This window comes from Hemitrygon akajei, chromosome 4 (assembly GCF_048418815.1).
Source record: "Hemitrygon akajei chromosome 4, sHemAka1.3, whole genome shotgun sequence".
Taxonomy (NCBI): domain Eukaryota; kingdom Metazoa; phylum Chordata; class Chondrichthyes; order Myliobatiformes; family Dasyatidae; genus Hemitrygon; species Hemitrygon akajei.
In genome coordinates, this window is record NC_133127.1 from 65,705,427 (window position 1) to 65,723,207 (window position 17,781).

The 17,781-nt window shown below is 36.7% G+C and overlaps 1 protein-coding gene across 3 annotated transcripts in view; it reads right to left on the reverse strand.

Moving 5' to 3' along the window:
• Positions 1 to 3,464: 3,464 nt before the first annotated feature.
• Positions 3,465 to 17,781, reverse strand: part of LOC140726402 (calnexin-like) — a 52,643-nt gene continuing 38,326 nt past the window's right edge. For all 3 annotated transcript variants that reach the window (XM_073042736.1, XM_073042734.1, XM_073042733.1), the window contains 4 exons: positions 16,765 to 16,884; positions 14,705 to 14,834; positions 10,822 to 10,928; positions 3,465 to 4,677 (listed from right to left, as the gene is read on the reverse strand). In XM_073042736.1, coding sequence (XP_072898837.1) covers positions 4,597 to 4,677; positions 10,822 to 10,928; positions 14,705 to 14,834; positions 16,765 to 16,884 — 438 coding nt within the window. In that variant the 3' untranslated portion in view covers positions 3,465 to 4,596. The remainder of the gene's footprint in view (positions 4,678 to 10,821; positions 10,929 to 14,704; positions 14,835 to 16,764; positions 16,885 to 17,781) is intronic.

Sequence of the window (17,781 nt, forward strand, 5' to 3'; positions counted from 1 at the left end):
TGAACACCACACTTCATTCAGTGTTGCTAGAAGGGGAGGATTTAAACTTCGTTGGTCTCCACAGACTAAGATTTTTAATGGTGCTATCTTAAAAAAATACCCTTAGGATCTAAAAAAAAATCTGTAACAAAAACAAATCTATGAAAGAGAAATTCTCATTAACAAAGGATCAATTAAGCTTACTTCTGAAATTATACAATTTCACTTAACATAATAGCCTAATTAGTTTCACTCTAGAAGTGTATACAGTGCATTTTGATGTGTGCAAGACTTCTAAAAAATTCGGACTTCTGACAAAAGAACCATCCATTAATAAATTATGAATTTATAGATCTATACTCTGGCATATATTTGACATATTCCTTAAAGATGACTGTTCGTCAGTCCACATATGAAATTCTATGCAACAGTGCCAATATCAAACTTATTAGAGATTGCATTGTGTCTGTGAAGAGCTAACAAATATGTTACTTTAGTTCAGGCAAGAGTAATTTATTCTTCTATTGTATTGACCACTGAAAATTAAGATCATAAGAGATAGGAGCAGAATTAGGCCATTCAGCCCACCAAGTCTGCTCCAACATTTCATCATGGCTAATCCATTTCCCTCTCAACCCCATTCTCTTGCCTTCCCCCGTAATCTTTCACGCCCTGACTAATTAAGGAACTATCAACTTTCACCTTAAATACACTCAAATGACCTGCCTCCGCAGTGTCCGTGGTAATGAATACCACAGATTCACCACCCTCCAGCTAAAGAAATTCCTCCTCATCTCCATTTTAAACGGGTGCTCCTCTGCTCTCAGACAGTGTCTCTGCTGCTAGACTCCTCCACCATAAGGAACATCCTCTCCACATCCACTCTATCTAGGCCTTTCAGCATTCCCTAGGTTTCAGTGAGGCCCCCCTCCCCCCATTCTTCTAAATGCCGGCAAGTAAAGGCCCAAGGTATGACAAGCCTTTCGTTCCCAGAGTTGTTCTTTTGAACCTCCTCTGAACCCTGTCCAACGTCAGCACATCCTTTCTTAAATCAAGGGCCCAAAACTGCTCACAATATTCTAAGTGAAGCCTCATCAGTACTTTAAAAAGCCTCTGCATTACATCCTTGCTTTTACATTCTAGTCCTCTTGAAATGAATGCTAACATTGCATTTGTCTTCCTCACCTCTGACTCGAATCTGCAAATTAACCTTTAAGGAATCCTGCATGAGGACTCCAAAGTCTTTTTGCACCTTGGCTTCATTTTAGAAAACAGTCTGTGATTTTATTCCTTCTACCAAGTGCATGACAATACACTTCTCAACACTTCTTTGCCCATTCTCCTAATCTAAGTCTTTCTGCAGCCTCTCTGCTTCCTCAACACTACCTGCATCTCAACCCTTATTTATATTGTCTGCAAACTTGGTCACACAGCCATCAATTCCACCATCCAAATCACTGACATACAATGTAAAAAAGCAGTCCCAACACCGACCCCTATGGAACAGAAGTAGTCACCAGCAGTCAATTAGAAAAGTCTCCCTTTATTCCCACCCTTTGCCTCCTGCCAATCAATCTTCTATCTTTGCTAGTATCATTCCTGTAATACCGTGGCCTCATTTCTTAAGCACTTTCATGTGTGGCATCTTGTCAAAGGCCTTCTGAAAATCCAAGTTCACAAAATCCATTGATTTTCCTTTGTCTATCCTGCTTGTTATTTCCTCAAAGAATTCTAACAGATTTGTCAGGCAAGATTTTCCCCTTAAGGAAACCATGCCTACTTTGGCCTATTTTACCATGTGCCTCCAAGTACCCCAAAACCACATCCTTAGTAAAGGACTCAATATCTTCCCAACTACTGAGGTCAGACTAACTGGCCTATAATTTCCTTTCTTCTGCCTTCCTCCCTTCTTGAAGAGTGGAGTGACATTTGCAATTTTCCATCCTCTGGAACTATTCCAGAATCAAGTGATTCTTGAAAGATCATTACTAATGCCTCCACAATCTCGTCAGCTAGATATATCCAAGTGTTTACTCACATCAGCCTGAAATGATGTGCTACTGCGAGAGATAAATATTATAGAAATGGGCAGAAGTTGAAGGAAAATTCTACAGTAGTAACTTCTTCCCATTATGCACCGTTTTTCTTTAATAATTTACTTAGGTACCTTATTTCCAGTTTACTTTGTAGTGCCTTTGATAACTGGACTGGCAAGAAGCAACAGCAGAAGCATTAGTATCATGGAATGGGAACAGAGCAGTCAAAGGAGATGCCATTTACTCATTCAAAATTATTCCAATGGGATTAGTGCAGGAAGGTGGCAGGGGTTAAAAAGCAGCCTTGATTGTACTGAACAGGCAGAAAAGACCACTTACACTTACACTTACTGTGTTTGTAAGTTCCTCTACAAGCCAGCAAAATTTTAAATAGGTTGACATTACAAACTTCTCCCTTCCCAAAGTACTGTATGTCTAGCCTTTGCCCCATTCAGTGTCACTAACTCCTTTCTCCAATTTCTGGTTTATTATGATTTTCTCATGGACTGCAAGTAGTTCAAGACAAAAACATCATCAATACTTTAGATAACAAGGGGGAAATACAAGACTTAAAAGTTATCCCTAAAAGTCAAAGAATTAAAGTACAATGAACTCATGCCTTGACCAATTCATTTGCAGATCTTCACACTCACTCTTGTTTGTCATAGTGGGTCCCAACCATATAGTAAAAGTTCAGGGTCCATTCCAGATACATTATGACAACAGAAATATCATGCAAAAAATGGAGCTCATAGCTACCGACACTGTTCTCCCTCTTAAAACATAAACCAAGATTACAAAGAAAATACACATAATGGAGTAAACTTCAAAAATAAATCAGATGCCTAAAAGTTAAAACAGATAGTGTGATGACAAGCAGTTAGTGAACTGCCTGTTTATGATTCTACTACGTACAGTAAATTTTGGGAAAAAAACTTCCAGGGAGAAAAACATGAATCAACAATGAAAAATAAAATCTGGTTAATAATAAGGCCTAAGGTCGAAGTAATTGTGAGATAGTTAAAAATCAGAATTAAAATAGCTCTGGGGATACCTAGTAAATAAATGAACAGAGCATTTGCACAATCCTGATGATACCCACTAGGGTACCAATATGTTGGCTTATCAGAAATAATTTCTAATAAAGGGCATTCACCTCTAACTCATTGCTGCTTTACCAAACCTGTTCTACTTGTAAATGATTACATTTTATTGTAATGCAAAAATGTCTTCAGTGAGGAAACATCTATTAGGGAAAATCCAAGGGAATTAAATGCTGCTGTTAAAAAGGAAGAGGATCTAACAGGACATTAAGGAATGGGTGCACCAAAAAAAGTATTTGCTTGATGAATTTCAGGTGTGTGGATTTGTGTTATTCCATAATGCCAGTTTTAAAAATCCAAGTCAATTACACAGAGGGTGATTTAATATGTAGTCAGCACAAACATAGCCCTTATATTAAATATTTATTTCAAAGAGCAATTATACATTTGCAAACATCAGTGTAAACAAGGATTATGCTAACCCAGAGTAACATTAAAACTATAAAACTCCAGAAAATTTAGTACACACCACGCCATTCATCTCCTGAACTGCAGCCATTTGGTTTGTTAAATCATTCATCTCTGTATTCAGAAAACAAACTCAGAAGATGGTTTAGGAATGTCACTGCATTGTAATACAAATTATTTACCAAAATACACATGCACACACCAAAACAAAAACTAGGAAAAGAATTTCTCACAGCTAAATTGATAATACAAGTGCAGATCATGAGATGTTTTAAGTTAGTGGTAAAGACAAAATGTAACACAGCTATTTGTACCACATAGAAGTGTGTATGTCAGGGCAATGGTGAAAGGGGTGGGTGCGTTGAGAAATAAAGCACGGCACCCTTCTGTGTTCCTGAACAATTCATATGTACAAAGAAATTCAGTGCATCTTTTGTTTTGCTACAACAATACAATCCAACAGGAGACCCACAGAGGGAAGAAAACACTGGCACTAAAAGTTGTGCTGAGAGCTGCATCAATCGAATTCATATACAGTATGTACATTGGAATTACTGTATGTTCATACTAATTTATCCTCCCCTTAACAGGGTGAAAACATGAAATGAATAACATCAAATACCTGTCATAAAATGTCAATGCTTCTCCCCTTTTATTACAAATGGTACCATTTAACTATAACTGCCTTTTCATTTTATAATATTTGCAATTTTACCCTGGTTAAACACTTCTTTCACAAAAGTTACCAAATACTTGCTACAACTTTCTTTGCAAATCCTGAATATGCCCTCATAACTAGTCATTTGGTGAGGCCATATTCTGATACTCTTAAAATTAAAAATCAATAACATCTTCATAGTATTTTTGTTTCTTCCAGGAAGACTAAGAGGCTTGTAAATGAAGCAGGGAAGATAATAGTATGGAGGCTAGGATTAGACAGGTACTTCTAATAGGCTGATTTATAACCCAGCCATCACGCCAAGTAAATCTGCATGCTTTTAGGAAGTACAGTGGGTGGCAATGCCCACCTGGAAAATGAGAATGCCTCCATTCCAAGAGTATTAAAGCACTTATTCTTTTCTCAGTTTTTTCTTACGGCTCAGTTTTGTGGTACAGTCACCTGAGCCAGTAGCTTCATCTGCTTCTTTCATCTAAGGAAAAAGAAAACAACATCAATTACAGAAGTTCAGATGTTGCTACCAAATGAAGTACCCTCTTTTAGCACCATTTACTTCCTTCTGTCAATGTACTGTTGACTTAATAGTACACAACTGATTCTGGTCAAATTTTCTAAATTAAATTACAATGCTGTTTTCCACCTTATATGCATATGTATCCTATCTTGTCAATGTAGAAAGATAATAGAGCATAGAATTTGGTATCAGAAGTTAACTTATAGCAGTAACCAGTTGAAGATATCTAAAGTATGTTCTTCTCTCTTCATGAATGCATTTTCAAACTACGTGTTTTCTAGATCTGGTCTCTTCAATCCAAGTGGAGTTCAAATTGTACCATTATGGTACACAGAACCCTGTTCACTTTTGGGCTATTTGTCATTTAAGATCTCTCTCATGGGTATATCCCAATTCATAACAATTTAAAAATCTGTTTAGAATGAGAATTTGTCATCAGGTTTTGGGTGACCAGGTAAGAGACTGATATTTAATTCAATATTTAGTATACTTTACAACTTAAATAAAACAAAGTCAGTTAACAATCCAACTTGAACTCCATCAAACTATCCACTACTAACAACCAAATCATGTACTTTTCCGATTTTTTGTAAAGGCTGTCCTTGGGTTACAAACATCCAACTCATGGAAGCCTACAAAAGTTCTCATATTATTAAATTCAAAGGTCCAATGTACATATATATTGCACATAGATTCTTATTAGTTTCCTCTCTCCACTTTTAGTAATTGTTCCAAGTTGAACCAGTTTATAACCCAGAGGTGGTCTTTATGGTGAAAAGGGAACTCAAATTCATTGGTTTGTTATCCAAGGGCAACCTGTGTGGTGAGCCAAACTATGCAAGCCCTTGTTGCTGATGCTTTTAAGTATGTTTTTAAAATGTGAAGAATTTGGTCAGAATGCAAATCTAGTACGAATGGAAAATTGTTGTTATTGATCTTCAATACTTGTAGTTTGTGTAAATCTGAAATAAAAATGCTTAGTATTTTAAAATGGAGTTTGATTAAAAGCTTCAAATAAACTTAACAAAAATTTATAACCCATAGCAAGCCAAGGTAGATTTTGAATCTGAACTAGAGAGTATTGTGGAGACAGACATCCCATTAAATCTGTCTGCAGTAGAAATTACAGGGTTAAATCTCTTTGGCTCAGCCAGGTTGCAAGCTGGAAGCAGTCAGACACAAGGAAAGGGAAGAAGAGTCAGATAATTTGATTTTAACTACAGTAGCACCTCAGAAATTTGAGATCTTATTGAGAGGTATGACATACTGTACAGAATAAATGAAACCCAAGTGACAAGGAAAGCAAGGATTCTTTTGAATGAGTACAATGCACTTAGGGAGGGATAGGAACACATCATGAGAAGACGATTAGCTAGAAAACCATTAGCACCTTGGAGCAAATGCAAAATAGAACAGGGAGATGGACAGAAGAGCAATGTGTTAGTTCTGGGATAATCCAATAAGAATTTGTGAATGGACTGGATCAAGAGTCCAAATTAAAGATGTTTCAAGTAATACATTTGGGTTGAGATACTATTGGAGTGAAAAGGGTAATTCAGACTTCTTTGTCCATGTTGAGGCCAATCAGGAAAAAGAAGGTAAAAAGGGCTGTTTGGAAAGTACCAATCGTCGGAAGCAAATTACATAACAATACCCACAATGACATATGCAAATTTGGGGCGGGGTGGTGAAAATGCACAACTATGATGTTATGGTAAAAAAGGGGTTTCATTTCACAGAACATTCGCTTTGGTTCCGGAGAGGAACTGGTCTCAACTAACAACATGAATCATCCTCAAACATCCCAGCGCATATACAAATCGGATGGGCACAAGGACTTTAAAACAGCAAGTTGGGGTGGGGGGCACAGGGTGGAAATCACAAATTTGAAAATGAAGTTATAAATGGTTCTAAAACAAAATGAAATAAAGGAGGTTAATAATCAAAAGGGATGTAAAAGGAAGATTAAGCTAGGGAGATAAATAAATAAACTTTAAAGCAGGGAAGAATATTTTCTTTTTGTACAAACACAAGGAGTAGAATTAGGGTTGAAAAATATGAATTTCACTTACAAAATCAATTTGGAAGGTACAAGATGTTAGCTATTACAGAGACCAGGTTGCAAAACTAGTGACAAATGGAACCAACTGTACTAAGTTCTATGGTCAAGGTAGAAGTTAGAACATAGAATAGTACAGCACACTTTGGCCCACAATGTTGTGGCAACCCTATACCTACTCCAAGATCAATCTAACCTGACCCTTCCACATAGCCCTCCATTTTTCTTTCATCCATATGCCTACTTAAGTTTTAATCAATAAAGCCAAAAATTATTGATGTTGAGGCAAGTATATAGGGGAGAATTTAGAGGTGCAATAAAGAAAAACAAAATTGATTTAAAGTCTCCGTAGCATTTGGGATAGCAGAATTCAGAACCTCCTCCCTCAATGATTTTCTCTGCCTTCATTTACTAGTCTTCCAATTACCATCTTATATCTTCTAAACAATCTGTGCCTGCAATTCAGATTGCCCTCCACCCCATATACAATCCCCCCCAATTAAGCAGCTGTTCCAATTAGCTGATTTCATGGAAATAGTTTTTAAAAAATGTATGAAAAATACAAACTACCATTTAATTAAGTAATAACATATGTATTTAAATGAAATAGGGAACAAATTAGAACATTACCGATACTACTACTACAGTACCAAAAAACTGTGTAGTGGTTCCTAATAGTTATTGGAGGAACTCATCCAATCAATGCTGCCGTGTTCTTTTGATTGACTGTAAATGAACAAAATCAGTGCACACACAGTGCAAATAATGGACTACCTTCATACAATGCTTTAAGCAATTGCATCTTCTAAATCTTCATATTCATTGTAAGGTTCAAGATGATTGTCAATATTTTCAAATTCTTTGTAGTTCCTAACTTAGTCTTTCTTTTCAAATCTTTTTATTATTATTATCATTATTCAAAAATAACACAGGTACATTGAAGTAACAACACTTACAATGCCTCAAAAAAAAAGAAATTATCTTAAAGATTGAAAATTTTTGTGAATAAAAAAACCCTACTAAGCAAGAAAAATGAGAAAAAAAAGGAAACCCACTGGGGGTCCAACCCCGGAGCCATGCATCATACAAAAAGCTTCTAAAAATAAACATCAAACCCCCAACAAGAAAGAAAGATACCGGTATATCAAGAAAAAAAATTACACTTAGATCGTGGAGGAAATCCATCAGTTAACTGAAGTGATAATAAGGAGCAAATGAGCCCTATCTCTTCTCAAAATAAAATAAAGGTTCAAAGGTTTGACTTCTAATTTTCTCCAAGCTAAGACACAGCATTACTTGAGAGAACCATTGTGACAAAGTAGGAGCTGATATATCCTTCCATTTCAACAAGATGGCCCTCCCAGCTATCAATGAAAAAACGCAATAACATGTTTGTCAGACACAGAAATACCATGGATATTTTGAGGAATTATTCCAAAAAGCACAGTCAATTTATTAGGTTGTAAGTTGATTTTGAGTGCTTTAGAGATTGTCGAAAAAACTGACTTCCAAAACTGTTTTAATATAGAACATGACCAGAACATATGTGTCAGTGTAGCTATCTCAGTTTTACATCTATCACAATACTTGTCAACATTGGGAAATATTTTAGAAAGTCTCTCCTTCATCAAATTGAGTTCCTTCTCCCAATCCTGTTTAATCTTAAAGGACGCTTATCCCATTGTAATAATAAATTATAAATTCTTCCAATAGAACCTTTTATTGAAGGGTTCAGATTCATAATAGTATCTAATAAGTCAGCCTCCAATATGTAAGGAAAATTACTTAAATATTTTTGTAAAAAATGTCTAACTTGAAGATATTGTAAAAAGTGTGAATATGAGAGAGAATATTTATTGACTAATTGTTCAAAAGACATCAATATGCCTTCTTTAAATAAATCCAAATAAGAATACATATTTTTCCAAAGCAAAAAAAAATTGGATCACTCCAGGAAGGTTTAAAAAAGTAATTAGTATAAATTATACTACAAAGTTTAAATTTTTTAAGATTAAAAAAATTGCGGAACTGGAGCCAAATTTGTAAAGAGTGCTTAACCACAGGATATAGGTTTAAATTAGCAACTTTAGCTAATTGTATAGGTAGAGCAACTCCTAATAACGAAGTTAAATAAAACTGTTTCACAGTTCTCAGTTCCAGGTCTACCTAAATTGGCTGATCATTCCTATCACCCCAATATAACCAAAAGGACATATATTGCAAATTAACAGCCCAATAATATACTTAGATTAGGCAAAGAGAGACTTCCATCCTTTTTCAACTTTTGTAAATGACACAATAATTCTTGGTCTTTAATTATCCAAATAAAAGTTAGAATAATAGAATCAATCCGATCAAAAAACTTCTTATTCAAAAAAAAGGAATATATTGAAATAAATATAAAAATTTTGGTAAAATCATTATTTTAACTACATGAATACGACCAACAAGTGAAAATGTAAGTGGGCTCTATCTACTAAATGAGTACTTCATAGAGTCCACTAAAGGAGAAAAATTGGTTTTATAAAGGTCCTTATATTTTTTTTTAGTAATTATGACACGCAAGTATCTAAAAGAATCCATAATTTTAAAAGGAATATTATCATATATAGATAGATTCATTTAAAGGAAGTAATTCACTTTTACTAAAATTTATTTTATATCCTGAAAAATCTCCAAATTTGTCAAATAATTTTAGCAAAGCAGGAATAGATTCTTCAGGCTTAGATATGTATACCAATAAATCATCAGCATAAAGAGAGATCTTGTGCATGGTCTCATTCACAAAAATCCCATGAATATTTTTGGCTTCACGAAGAGCAATAGCCAGGGGTTCTAATATTAAGTTAAATAACAAAGGACTTAATGGACAACCTTGTCTTGTCCCCCGTGATAGCTGAAAAAAGGAAAGTTTCTAACTTATTTAAGTAGGGATATCATTCGATTTTCACTCTGTCATTTTTGGCATTTCCAAGCCTGAATGCTTGAAATCACAGTGTGCAAGAGTTCTGAATTGTCTTATTGTTTATTTTTCACTAATTATCAGTGACAAAAATCATTGCTTTTCAAACACAAACACACACAACTGATGATATTCAAAAATTGCTTGCTCTAAGCACAGTGTAGCATCTAACGGCTACGCAAGAGACCTGCCTGACACTAGTTAGAAACTGTTTGGCAACAGTCTCCTGTCCCCAATTAAGTGGCATTGTGTCATAATTTTCTCAATTATCACTGCTAAATGAGTTATTAAATAAAGGGTTCACATACATTTTCCAGTCTGGACTGTGAATGATTAAACAATGTGTTCAATAAAGACCTGAAAAGTACAACTGTTTGTGTTATTAGTTTAGGCCAGGGGTGTCAAACTCATTTTAGGTCACGGGCCGGATTGAGCAAAATGCAGCTTCATGCGGGCTGGATCAGTTGGACGCGTGCGAACGCAGCTTTCGTTGCCTCCGTTTTTTCAGCCTGCTCTCATGTGTCTCAGTCTCTGCTATAACTACAAAGTGTTTCACTTTACAAATTCTGTTTCTTATGAAGAAGACTGCCGAATAAACACTAAAAACCCTGAAAACCTGGTACCTGAATAAACTCAGCATTAGCCATATCATACGCCATAGGCGCTTCGATTACTGGGGCCAGCTTTAATAGTAATTAGATATTATCTCGCGGGCCAAAGATAATTCCACCGCGGGCCGGATTTGGCCCGCGGGCCTTGAGTTTGACATATATGGTTTAGGCAGTTAGTGTTTGTCTATTATTGTGACTTAGATGAAGATCAGACCACATTTTATGAGCAATTAATGCAGAAAACCAGGTGATTGGAAAGGATTTGCAAACTTTTCTTGCAACTGCACCTATAGAACTATTTGATAATTTTACTCTTCCTTTTCATATTTGTTTTAATTGTTGCAGAGCTTTAATAATGCCTGGTAGTTGTGTTCAAAATACACTGCACTGAAAAGTTGAACATAAATTAATGCTCAGACGTAAAATATACATTTCCCAAAAGATGACATACAATTGAACAAAATACTAACCTCATCCTCAGAGGCAGATTTTGATTTTATGTCCTCTTCATCTTCCTCATCCTCTTGGCTCCCTTCTCCAATATTTTCATCATCTCCACTTGCTTTCTCATCTTCAACTTCAGTACAACAACAAAAAAAAACAATGGATAGGTACTTTGAAAGCCAATTATCTTGGTACAGAAAGCAAATTAATGAATTTACTAATTTATATCTTAAGTTTTTTTGATGGAGGGTGGTGACAAGTATGCTGTTGAGTAATGGCAAGAAGATGGAATAAAAAAGAGGGGGGAATTGTGCCTATTTAGATTCAAGTCAAATCTTATTTGGCGAATTGTAATTAGTATGAACATGACATTTTAAGGTGGCTATTTTAACACGTTTACTGTTTTTTCTCTCTTTTGATGCTGCCTGCCTTCTAAGCTCATCCAGAATTTTTTGTATTATGCAAGATTTTCAATGACTGCAGAATCTCGTGTGTTAATGTGGCTATTTTAGCCTTGGGAGGTATGTAATAGAAATTTACTAAAATTAAGGTTAAGAAAAATTAATTAAAACAGGGTGCCTAAACTTGGTTTCTACATATTTCAAATACAGGAGTCAGTTCAGTAATTTCTTGGATTGGCTTAATATTTTAAGGATTTGAAAAAAGGCAGATGTTGCAAACTATTTCCCTGCATTGAAGAATCATAATGAAAAGATCACATAATTATAAATTCACTCTTGGGTTTCATCGCATCTGAACTTCAAAAACAAATGCAGAACACAATGATCTACGACAACTACAAAACAGACCAATGTATAACAATTGAAGAAAATTTGGTTTGAATGAAGGTAGGACAGACAGCTTAATGTTCCAAAATATAAAATCTTCTGGTGTGGCAGAGGATGCAAGAGGAGGGGAGGGGACAAGGTTTGTATTGCTTTTAGAGAAACTGTCACAGTAGTAATTAAAGATATCCTGAAGAATTGTCCAACTTCACATTAAAGACAAGAACTTGGGGAAAAAGACAGATCATACGATAGGCTTCCCAAAAGTCAGTGGGAATTACAAGAATAGATAGGCAAACAAATGGTAGAAAACAATAAAACAATAAGGTTATAGCTGTATTTTTAAATAAACTTTCCTAGTATTGACTGGGATTGGCTTTAGTAGAAAGAATTTTTGAGATTGTGCACAATTTGCTATGTGCATACAAAATAGCTTATTTTGCGACAACATATACTATAGATAGTCTTACCAGAAAAGGGGCCACATTGACTTCATCTTAAGGAATGAAACCAGCACGTGATGGAAATGTCAACTGATGGAACAGCGACCCTGATTCTGCAAGTTTCAAGGAAGCTTTGAAAAGGACAAGGGCCTCAAGTTAAAGGTCCCAAATTGGATGAAGGCTGATTTCGAAAGAAAGAGGACAGTGATTGCTCAACAATGAAGACCAGTCAGCAAAAGGTTCATTGATGAAAACTTGGTTGGATTTAAATCCAGGCTGCAGAGTTTAGACAAGCAAAAGGGCAATGGAAAAATGAACAAAACTATAAATAGGTTCTTGTCCGGTGTTGGGTCATGTGTGTGTGGCGGGCTTGCACTCGTGTGTGGCTGGCATTAGTAACTAAATTGACTCATTTCACCATATGCTTTGAAGTGCATGTGATAAATCAATCTGAATCTGAAATGTATTACATCTAATCATAACCAAAAGGGAGTGGCAATTCATTCAAGAAAGGATTTTGAACAAGTCATGTCAGTGATAGAGATGCTGCTAGAGGGGATACTGAGGGATAGGATTTATACACATCTGGAAAGCCATGGCCTGCTTAGGGACAGTTAACATGGGCAGGTCATGGCTTACAAACTTGACTGAATTCTTTTGGGGAGGTGACAAAGGAGCTTGATGTGGGCAAGGCAGTGACGTTATCTACATTAAAGCAGTTGATAAGGTTCCTCATGGTAGGATGATTCAGAAGTTAGAGATGGATGGGATCCATGGTTAATTGCAAGTGGATTAAGAACCGCCTTACCCAAAGAAGACAGTTGGGTGTATTGGATTAGACTGTATAATTGTTATTTCCTTGTAGTTCAACTTTCTTATGCTTGTTTGTATTTCTATAGAGTTACACCGAAACATAGAAAACCTACAGCACAATACAGGCACTTCGACCCACAATGCTGTCCCAAACATGTCCTTGCCTTAGAAATTACCTAGGGTTACCCATAGCCCTCTATTTTTCTAAGCTTCATGTACCCATCCAAGAATCTCTTAAAAGACCCTATCGTATCCACCTCCAACACCGTCGCTGGCAGCTCATTCCACGCACTCACCACTCAGCCCTGGGGAAAAAGTCTCTGACTGTTCACACGATCAATGCCTCTCATCATCTTATACACTTCTATCAGGTCATCTCTCATCCTCCGTCGCTCCAAGGAGAAAAGGCTGAGTTCACTCAACCTATTCTCACAAGGCATGCTCCCCAATCCAGGCAACATCCTTGTAAATCTCCTCTGCACCCTTTCTATGGCTTCCACATCCTTCCTGTAGTGAGGCGACCAGAACTGAGCACAGTACTCCAAGTGGGGTCTGACCAGGGTATTATATAGCTGCAACATTACCTCTTGGCTCCTAAACTCAATCCCATGATTGATGAAGGCCAATGCACCGTATGCCTTCTTAACCAGAGTCAACCTGTGCAGCAACTTTTGAGTTTCCTATGGACTTGTATGCCAAGATCTCTTTGATCCTCCACACTGCCAAGAGTCTTACCATTAATACTATACTACTTTTGTATATGCAATTGTTCAACAGGTTTCCTAGTGACTACAGTTCCACTGCATCTTTCTGGAAGCTTCTTGGGCATCACATTACTTGAATGGGGGTATTTTATTGGTTGATTCAAGCAACAGAATTTGAATGGAATTTAGCAAATTGGTATAAGAAGAGCAGACCATGTTGGGTTCGGTCTCTGTTTCTTTCTGTCCTCACCTTGCTTTGCTACTAGGCTGTGCTTTTGTTATTATCCTTTCCTAATTCCTTTGCTCTTTTAATGCTTAATAAAAACTGATGTAAGCAACAAATTTTATGCCTAATTCTTGACATCTGAAGAACCTTTGATCAAAAACATCAGTTTCCAACAGGTGGAAAGCTGAGAAGGCTATTATTCTGGCCGGAAGTTTATAACCAGTCGTCGTGATTACTGTACTCTTTTCCATATATGCTGCCTGGCCTGCTGAGTTCCTCCAGCATTCTGTGCACTTTATCGGGATGCTGCCTGGATTAGAGAGCATGAGCTACAAGGACAAGTTGGATAAACTTGGAATGCCCTCCCTAGATTGTCAGAGGCTAAGGGGAGACATAAGAGAGGCTTTTTAAAATCTAAGACGCAGAGACAGCTGGAATCTTTTTCCCAGGTTAGAAATGTCAAACACCAGAGGACATGCTTTTAAAGTTGGGTGGAGGGAGAGAGGTTAGAGGTGATGGGGGGGGGGGGGGGGGGGGAAGCATTATAAATAAATAATCACAGTGTGTGTGGTAGTTGCCTGGAATAGGTTACCAGGGGTAGTAATGGAAGCAGGTAATTTGTGGAGTTCATGAGACTTTTATACAGACAAGAATATGCAGGGAGTAGAGCAGTATCGAAGATACACAGGAGAAGGACATTTAGTATAAATTGGAATTAAGATCTGTACAACATTGTTGTTTCCACTTTCTGAATTGCAAGATTACTTGTTATTGAGCAGTACAGTACTGAACAAGCCATTCAGCCCACAATGCGGGGTTGTGAATAAGTACTGTTGCCAATGCACAAATGGAAGCTGATATCCAGGTGTTTGCACTGTAATCTCAAATTAAAGAATTTTACGTTAGCAAACATATATAACCCAACAATAAACTTCTACCTTCTGTTAGACCATTACTCTCTTTTTTCTCATCCATCTCTTCTTCCTGTTCATCATCCTCTTGTTCTTGTTCTGTAACATCAGGCTGTACAGCATCAGTCTTCTTGTATTCAGCTGCAGAGTCCAGTTTCTAAAAAACAAAATCGTAACCACTTATGCTCCAGTTATCAGGAAGTCTATTATTCCATGAATAAAGTGTTCAGAATTGTTTAGTCAAATGCTATCCAAATCTAGGAATCTCTCTCCTGAACTGTCAAAAGATGAAGATGCAGTTGAAATTAGTTTTCCAGTATATTAGCACCTACTGTATATACAACTATAATAGCAGTTGAAGCTACAATAAACTCCAGCAAAAACTCTCTCCCCTCTCAAGGAAAACGGACTTTACGAGCAGGAAAACTCAAGCGGGAAGGTGCAATTCTCCATAATGCAGTACTTTATACATTAGGGCATTTAAAGATGGATAAATCCAAGGATGGATGATATTTATCACAGGCTGATACAGGAGGCAAGAAAACAGATTGCTGCAGCCCTGGCTGAAATTTTAATCTTCACTGGCAAGTGAGATACCAGTTGACAGCAAATGTGGTCCTAATTTTTTCAAGAAATATGGCAAAGAAAATCCTTGTAATTATAGATCTGCAAGGCTAAAAGCAGTAATAAACAAGTTATTGGAAAACAATGAGTGACTGGATTAATGATCACAGAGGGTGCAAGTACCAGAAATACACTGTCAGAGTGTGGCAGAAGTAGAAGAATTACTAACTGGATTTGAATGCACTTGATCAGTTTGGACATGGAAGACTATGGGCCAAATACTGGATGTCTGTTGGTAAGCATGGATATAGTGTACTGAATGGCCCCTTCCCATGCTGTGTCATTAAGACCAAGGCTGTTCCTTGTAAAATTGTAGTTCTATACACAGAAATTATGCCTTAGCATTTACCTGATTGAATGTGGATAACATTATGAAGGCACATGCTCATATTTCCAGTAAAGACAGTGTTACGTACCCGTGGGTATCTTGTACTTGTCACGTGACAGTGGTGTTGAAGATATGCTGGACCTAAGGTAGTGGTCTTGTGATGGTGGAGTGATGTCATTTTCTTGCCAGTAGAGGTCATGTGACAGTTTTTTTTAACAGGGTATAAAAGGAGGGCCCCTCCCTGTGAGGAGGGGCAGTTCATGGCTGGATTTGCCATTTTGACACCATGCCACTGCGTGATCCAATATTATGACGCAGTTTGGTTGAAAGGTGGAGTTTTACTTAATGCCTAAAGTTTAAAAGGTCATTGCTGGCAGTTTCTTTATAATACTGCCAGTTAAAAATCAGTGGAGAGTGAAGATCGTAGTTCGGGAGCTAAAAGATCGAGGAAAGTCGATTTCGACGGTGAAACAGGTTCGACCTTGTTTGATCCTCATTTGGAAGGAATTCGTTGGCTGTGCCCGTGTTAACCCCTGCAAATAATAGCAGAAAGGGTCGGGTACAGTTTTGAAAAGAAAAGGTCAGTGCCTTTAAGCCGTTTCATTTTCATCTTCGTAAATTCTCCGGGAAAAGTATAGTTCGACTGGGAACCGCAACAACACGACGTGAAAGAGAATTTAAATCGTCTAAAAAGTCTCTCCTTTAATGGACTGTAAGCATTTTGAACTTTTGCAGTACTACTTTGAAGAACTGTTTTTGCAACATCGCTTTAAGAACTGTTTTCGCTTTATTCCTTTAAGAACTGTTTAAGCTGCCACACAGTAGCTGATTTCCGGTTACGTTAGTGGTTTGTTTACTTTTGGGGGTTTGTTTTTCAGTGTTTAATAAATGTTTTATTTGTTATAAAAACCCTGCCTCACTTGTATATTTATTGTTGCTGAATCCGTAACAACAGCTAGTGAGAAGATCTTGAACCCAGTCATCTATTTCTCTCATTAATCCATGAGTGCAGGGTTAATAAACCATAAGAACTTCCCCCATAGCATTATAATTAAAACCCGAGACCTTCCTGAATCCTCGCCATTACTGCACAAAAAAAAAGTGCCACAGAAAAAGCCTTCAAATATTTCTTTACCTTGCTTGGCCAGCAGAACAGCACAATTAGCCCCAAAGGCAAAACAGCTGTAAGAAAGTAAATAATCCAAAGCCACGGACGCTCTTCTGCTGCAGTTGTCAACTGACCCAAAACACCAGGCTAAAAAGGAAAATTAGGTGAAGTTAGTTTTTGCATTTCATTTTGATATCAGAGATATTTTTAAATGGAAATAATTCAAATCACTGTGGATAAATTACACCAGAACAATATCTCCATGAATATGTGACAGGATTGAATTCTGTGCATGACTTAGTCGTATTAATAGTTTGTTTTACCATTGGAAAATTCATGAAAAAAATGAAATGAATAATTAGTGGCAGGAAAAATAATGAGAAATAACAACTTATCAGGTTTGTTATAAGGAAAAACAAGACTGCTTAAAATGCAAATGCATCTTTCTAGTTGCATAATTAAAATTACAGCAATAAATCTACCCAAGGCATACCTTTTAACATTTGGTTATTTTGAGTTAATACAATCTATCCACGTAAACAAAGTAATTAGTTCAGAGAAAAATAGTCCCCTAGCAACAAAAATCAATAAGCTAAAAATAAAACAAAACAAATCATTTTATACAATTTGGAACATCTTGAAATGTAATTACCGGTAAGATCTTTCTGTGCTCGTCATTCTCTTCTACAATTTAAAGTGGTTCATAGAGCTTACATTTCTAAACAGAAGCTGTCCAGTTTTTACCCGAATGTTTCTCCACTTTGTAATAAATGCAACTCTGCTGATGCCTCTTTAATTCATATGTTTTGGTTTTGCCCTACAATTGAAAAGTTTTGGCGGGAAGTATTTCATACCTTCTCACAACTTTTTAGGGTACAATTTGACCCAAATCCCCTTACTGCCTTGTTTGGTATTATTGCAAATGAAGATATAACTTTAAATACTCCTAACCTACAGGTTTTAGTTTTTACCTCTCTTTTAGCAAGAAGAGCAATTTTGCTTAAATGGAAGGAGTCTACCCCTCCTACACATCTTCAATGGCTA